The sequence below is a fragment of the Halichoerus grypus genome, chromosome 7 (assembly GCF_964656455.1).
Source record: "Halichoerus grypus chromosome 7, mHalGry1.hap1.1, whole genome shotgun sequence".
In the NCBI taxonomy this organism is placed as follows: Eukaryota; Metazoa; Chordata; class Mammalia; order Carnivora; family Phocidae; genus Halichoerus; species Halichoerus grypus.
In genome coordinates this window covers 92,915,221-92,921,825 of record NC_135718.1, presented here as the reverse complement: position 1 = coordinate 92,921,825, position 6,605 = coordinate 92,915,221, and the positions used below count along the sequence as shown (strand labels likewise).

Genomic DNA, 6,605 nt, shown 5'->3' with positions numbered 1-6,605 from the left:
AGCTACATGCAAAAAAATTAAATTGGACCACTTTCTTACACCATGCACAAGAATAAATTCAAAATGGATTAAAGACCTAAATGTGAGACATGAAACCATAAGATCCTAGAAGAGAGCACAGGCAGTAATGTCATCGGCCATAGCAACATTTTTCTAGATATGTCTCCTGAGGCAAGGGAAACAAAAGCAAAAATAAACTATTGGGGCTACCTCAAAATAAAACTTTTGCACAGCGAGGGAAGTAATCAACAAAACTAAAAGGCAACCTATGGAATGGGAGAAGAGATTTGCAAATGACATATCTGATAAATGGTTAGTATCCAAAATATATGAAGAACTTATAACCTCAACACCCAAAAAACAAACAATCCAATTAAAAATTTATTTTAATCCAATTAAAAGACACAAACCGACATTTCTCCAAAGAAAACATACAGATGGCCAACAGACACTTCAAAAGGTGCTCATCATCACTCACCATCAGGGAAATGCAAATCAAGACTACAATGAGATTTTGCTTCATACCTGTCACATTGGCTAAAATCAACAACAGAAGAAACAAGAGGTGTTAGTGAGGATGTTGAGAAATAGGAGAAATAGGAATCCTCATGCACTGTTGGTGGGAATGAACCCCTCGAAGTCGCTGTGGAAAACAATTTGAGGTTCCTCAAAAAGTTAAAAATAGAACCACCCTATGATACAGCAATTTTACTACTGGGTATTTACCCAAAGAATACAAGAACACTAATTCAAAGGGATACACGCACCCCGATGTTTATAGCAGCTTTATTTACAATAGCTAAGATACAGAAGCAGCCCAAATGTCCATCGATTGATAAATGGATGAAGAAGACGTGATATATGTATCATGATAATGGAATATTATTCAGCCATAAAAGAGAATGAAATCTTGCCATTTGCAATGACGTGGATGGAGCTAGAGGATATTATGCTAAGAGAAATAAATCAGTCAGAGAAAGGCAAGTACTATATGATTCCACTCATATGTGGAATTTAAGAAACAAAACTGACAAGCTAAGGGGAGGAAAAAGAGAGAGAGAAACCGAGAAACAAGCTCTGAACTCTAGCGAACACACTGATGGGTCACCAGAGGGGAGGTGGGTGGGGGATGGGTGAACTAGGTGATGGGGATTAAGGAGTGCACCTGTTGTAATGAGCACCTGGGTGATGTATGGAAGTGTTGAATCACTATATTGTTCACCTAAAATTAATATAACACTGTTATGTTAACTAACTAGAATTAAAATTAACATTTAATTAAAAAAATAAGCCAGTCATGAAAGGACAACTAGTGCATGATTCCATTTATATGATAGAGTCAAATTCATAGAGACAAAAAGCAGAACAGTGTTGCCAGGGTTTTGGGGGGAGGGGGCAGGGAAAGTCATTGTTTAATGGGCACAGAATTTCACTTTTGCAAAATGGAAAGAGTTCTGGACATGGATGATGTTGATGGCTGCACGATAATGGGAATGTGCATACTACCACTGAACTGTACACTTAAAAAGAGTTAAGATGGTAAATGTTATGTATATTTTACCACATTTAAAAATAATTTTTAGAAATGATTCAAGTCATGTAGTGGTTGTCAGAAATATAATGTCGTATAAAGACAAAGTAAGATCTACCTGAACCCGTGTAAATCAGACCGGGATGGGGGGGCATCTTAAATCTTACCACTCTCCCTTGGCGGGCATGCCTAGCCCTATCTATATACATTCCTTGGAGCACACTGGCAGCATGAAGCTTCTGGAACACTGAGCACATTGACCTATTCACAGAGCTGAGTCTCCTCCTCTTGGGCTCATCAGTGGTGACCCAAATGTACAGCGCCCCTCCCCTTCTCTTTCAGAGGATAAAACAATTCACCATCTGGAACTCTCTTTTCCAAGAAGAACCCCAAGCACGGTGGGTCAACCCCCTTAGACCCCAGTCCCACCACGAGCTGCCCTCTTTGCTGGCAGCCACCACCCAGAGCTCAGAGTGTGGGACTGCTCAGGAGGCTGATGTCCTTCTCCAGGGACTCACAGAGGGGTTGGGGGTTGCACCAGAAAACCACTCAAAATGGCCGACTAATGAAAAACTGCATTTCTTGTTATTGGCTTCCTGCTCGGAGGGGGATGGATATAAGAGGAGAAACGAGTCACATGCTGGTCGGACTCCAGCCCCAGAAGAGCAGAAGTACAAATAGTTACCATGAAATACTGTCAGGTTCCTGAGCACTGGGGGTGGGGTGTCTAATGGGGTGTCCACTGGCAGTTACCCCCTCGCAACCCCGAGGGAGCGTGTGCACCCAAAGGCCATTGTTTCTGCTGAATCTGGTCTTTGACAGGAGATACCTACCCATAGCCCAGCAAATCTAGTAAAAGCTACCGTTCTCTTGGCCTGGGAGGGATCCATGATAGCCCACGGCCAGGAGGCGCCAATCGCAGGCAGGCAGCATTACCAAAAACATGTGGCTCTGGGGGGATACCTAGGAGCCCAACTAGGAAGACAGAGGACGGATGCCCATTAAACCACCATAGAGATTCTCTAACTGAAACACTGACGTTGCGCCATGTGCTGGTCCACAGAGCTGACCTGCGTGAGAGTAGAGATGAGCACCCCAGGACCCTGGCACAGGCTAGACCAATTTCCTTCGCCTCCTGAGGAGGAAGTATTGTGGAGGCAGTGGACGGTCAGTCAAAACAAAAAGGCACAGCCACATTCAAATTAGGGGTCAGACAGAATTCACTTTGCATTAGTTTGGCTCTTGCTTTTCTGAAAGAAACCCAGGAAACATGACGTCGTTGGAATTGCTTACATATTATGCAACAGCACCACCATTCCGGTGTCTGAGGATTCAGTGATTTGGTATATTCTTCGAGGGGTTTCTCCTTTTTTATTTTTTTTTTTAAGATTTTATTTATTTGAGAGAGTGAGTGAGAGAGAGAGCACGAGCAGGGGGTGGAGGGAGAAGCAGACTCTGTACTGAGCAGGGAGCCTGATGCGGGGCTCCAGCCCAGGACCCTGGGATCATGACCTGAGCCCAAGGCAAATGCTTAACCTACTGAGCCACCCAGGCGCCTGAGCTTCTCCTTTTTTAGTCTCTCACCTTGAAGCTCTCCAAGCAAGGAAGATTTCATTGGGCTGCTTCCTACAGAGAGCTTTTAATTCAGGCATCTTGGGATCCCCGGTCTAATCAGCTAGAGACAAGCCAGCGGGATTGGTTTCCCTGTAGGCAGGGAGGCTGTCTATGCAGCTTAATGGCTTTCCTGGTGAAAACGCATCCCCCATCACAGCCCTACGGAATAATTTAAGCAGTCAGGGCAATGGCAGGAATGAAGAGCTTAGTAGATCAAAATGCACCTAACCTCAATTACAGAGTCCTGTCCCCAGCTTTCTGGCCCATGCCTGGTTTTCTCTGCCCTTCTCAGGCCTGCCCGCCAATCTCTCACTGCAGTGCACTGGACAGGGGTGGTGGTCCTCGCACTCCCTTCCGCAGAGACTGACTTTCTAGGTCAAGGGCACCGGCAGACCCCGGGAGGGATCAGGAGCCACTTCAGCCTCAAGCGCAGAGCTTCCGGGCCCACCGCGGGGTGTTCCTGGCTTGCTAGTTGAAAGCGCAGTTTGGGGGTGGGGGTGGGGGGAGGGCCGCAGGTATAGACAGTGGTCTGGGAATAGCCCCCAGGAGAGGCAAGCCTCACAGTTTAATAAGTACCCTGACCGCGTTTGCTCTTTTCAGAGAGTGCTCCGAGAACTTCCGCTTCTAGTATTTTACTATCATCCTCACAAGCCTGTGGAGAGTATCATTAGCTGGCTTTTATTGATGAGGCACAGGCAGAAATTAAAGACCCACCCAGGAGTCCCTCGCCCTGTGCTCTTTTATCTCCAACGCTGGTTTTCAAATTCCCTGCATGCAAACCCCAAATCCTGGTTGGTTTATGGGAGCTCACAAATGCCTGTAAACAAACAAACGAAGGAGAGTTGGAGCACTTCGAAGTGGGGTGAAGAGCTCAGCAACCCGCTTAAACAAACTTATTTTTAATCCCGGAGGGCAAGGCACAGACTGATGGCCACTGCCGCTCTCACTCGCCCCCTCGCCGGGGATGTCCGCCAGGAAGGAGCCGCGGGGAGGGGGGCGGTGCGGGGCCCCAGAGGAGCTGGAGGGGGGGTGCTGGGAGGGTGCAGGGCCCCAGGGGGTGCGAGGGGACGAGGCTCCAGTGGGGTACGGGGCCCCTGCCTGCCCCACCCTGGCTTCCCACCGCCTCGGGGCCTGAGGCCCTGCAGCCGGGAGACAGCGGGAGGACGGAGCCCTTTCGGTCCCTGAACACCCGCGCGGGGGACGCCCGGCCTCAGGCGCTTAGCCCCAAAGAGCCCGCGCGCGGTCTTTCGTTCACAGGGCGTCGGGTTTATTTTCCTTTCCTGCCTTTGTCCAACAAAACCAAACCGATGCTCTGGGCGCCCGGGGGCGGCTGGGGCCCCGGGTCCCGGCGGCCGCCCGCGGCCTAGTCGCCGCTCGGCGCGCGCTCCAGCACCAGCAGCGGGATCTCCTCGAGCCTCTCGGGCCGCTCCCCGCGCCGCAGGTAGCGCCGCCTCCACGCCGCCAGCCGCTGCAGCAGCCTCTGCAGGCGCGGGTGGGCCCACAGGCCGCGCTCCGGGGCCGCCCTGCCCCGCGCGTGCTTGGCCTTCCTCCTGCGCCAGCCGCGGGCCGCGCCCCGCCGGAACAGCCGCCGCCAGCACCAGCAGCCCGCGCCGCCGTCGCCCGCGTCCCCGCGCTTCAGGCGCGCCGTGCCCTCCGGCAGCCCGTGCTGCGCGCCGCCGCGCCGGGGGCCGCCGGGCCGCGCGTCCGCCATGCCGGCCGGCCCCTTCCCGCCGCTCGGACGCGGCCTCCGCACACACACGGGCCCCCTCTCGGCCAAGGGGTCCTCTCCGCGGCCTCCCGGGGTCGCCGCGGCCTGCGTCGGGCTCCGGTCGCCGGGGAAACCCGAACGCTGACCCCACAATGCCCCCCGCACGGCCGAGCGCGTGGCTCACCCTGGGCACCCGGGGACACGCCGGTGGCCCACATGAGCCCTCGAGCCGCGAAGGGGGTCAGTCGGCCCGAGTCTCTGTTGGGTGATCCCCGGACTGGCCTCGGACAGGCAGGAAGGGATCTAGGATGTGCCCGGGGTCCATCCGGCCCCCCTGACTCCCACATTAAGCATGTGCACGACCCCCCTCCCCCCACTGCATCCCAGCTTGGATGTCAACCCCAGGCCTGTGTTGCCCCGGAGGCTGGTCATTTGGGGGGACTGGTCTGAGGGGTTCTGTAATTTTCCACCAGCGGGGAACCAGAGTTTCAGGAAAGACCTCAAAATTTGATATTCTTCATCTGACCTCTTCCTTGTGGGATGATTGATGTTTTTTCCAGTATTTTTTTCTGATTGCAAACATAAGATTTTTTGTGGAAAAATCGAAAAACACAAATACAACAAAGAAAACATCTTTTGGGGCGCCTGCCTGGCTCAGGCGGTTGGGCGTCTGCCTTTGGCTAGGGTCGTGATCCCAGGCTTTCTACTCAGCAGGGCGTCTGCTTCTCCCTCTCCAGCTCCCCCTGCTTGTGCTCTATCTCAAATAAATAAAATCTTTTTAAAAAGAAGAAGAAAAAGAAAAGAAAGCATCTTTTTCCTGCTTTATATAATTTTTTGCACTTGTCAATTTCTCAAATTCAAGTAAGGACACGTTAAAATAACAATAGCTAGCTCATCTTGTGCTTATTCTGTACTAAGTGCTCCATCTAACATTCTGTATATTTTTCTCGTTTTGTTGTTTTGGGGTTTTTATGTTTGTTTGTTTGGCTGTTTTTGTTTTTTGTTTGTTGTGGTTGTTTTTGGCAGCCCACCCACAAGTGAGCAAGCTCTGGAATAAGTCTGCCTGAGTCTGAATTCTGGCTCCAACATTTACCAGCTTTAACTTTGGGCAAGTTACTTAACCTCTCAATGCCTCCCCTTACCCATCTGTAAAATTGAGGTAATAGCAATCCTACTTCTGGAAGGGTGTTGTGTGAATTAAATGAGATAATATATATAAAGCATTTAGTACACACTAGGCACATAGTAAGTGCACATGAGTAAATTATTATTATGCAATTCTAATGACAACTCAAGTGAAGTGTTTCCTAAATGCATATTCCCATTGTGCTGATTGAGACAAGTAAAGCCTAAAGAGATAAAAATCCTTCATCTGGGATAACATAGCTTTTAAGTTAAGGAAAATGATTTGAACCCCAGGTTCTTTGAGCCCCAGGATATGAAATGACCATACTGCTGTTGAGCATTCACCTACTCACCTTAGCAGTTCAGTGTCCCTTCTTCTAGTACACCCATCGTCCCAAATGTCCACAGCCAAAAGGTAAGGGTCAGCATTTAATGTTTGTGTAGACTCTGCGTGCACAAAACAGGAGGAAATCACACACACACACACACACACAGCTGTCCAGTCCTTATTTCTAGCAACTTTATAAGTTCATAGTCATCTGGGCAGAAGCCTTTTGGTTCCCAGGTCCCCTGAGCATATCCTAACAGTGGACTTTGTTTGCTCCCTCCCCTCTGCATGACTGCATA

The 6,605-nt window shown here is 50.2% G+C and overlaps 1 protein-coding gene across 1 annotated transcript; it reads right to left on the bottom strand.

The window, feature by feature from the left end:
* Positions 1–4,274: 4,274 nt before the first annotated feature.
* Positions 4,275–5,125, bottom strand: C7H1orf202 (chromosome 7 C1orf202 homolog). The gene has a single exon (XM_078076865.1). The coding sequence runs from the start codon at positions 4,854–4,856 to the stop codon at positions 4,509–4,511; it is 348 nt and encodes a 115-aa protein (XP_077932991.1). The 5' UTR covers positions 4,857–5,125; the 3' UTR covers positions 4,275–4,508.
* Between the last annotated feature and the right edge of the window lie 1,480 nt (positions 5,126–6,605).

Bases quoted from the DNA above. Each gene is read 5' to 3' on its own strand.
- C7H1orf202 (XM_078076865.1), bottom strand. From the start codon at position 4,856: ATGGCGGACGCGCGGCCCGGCGGCCCCCGGCGCGGCGGCGCGCAGCAC.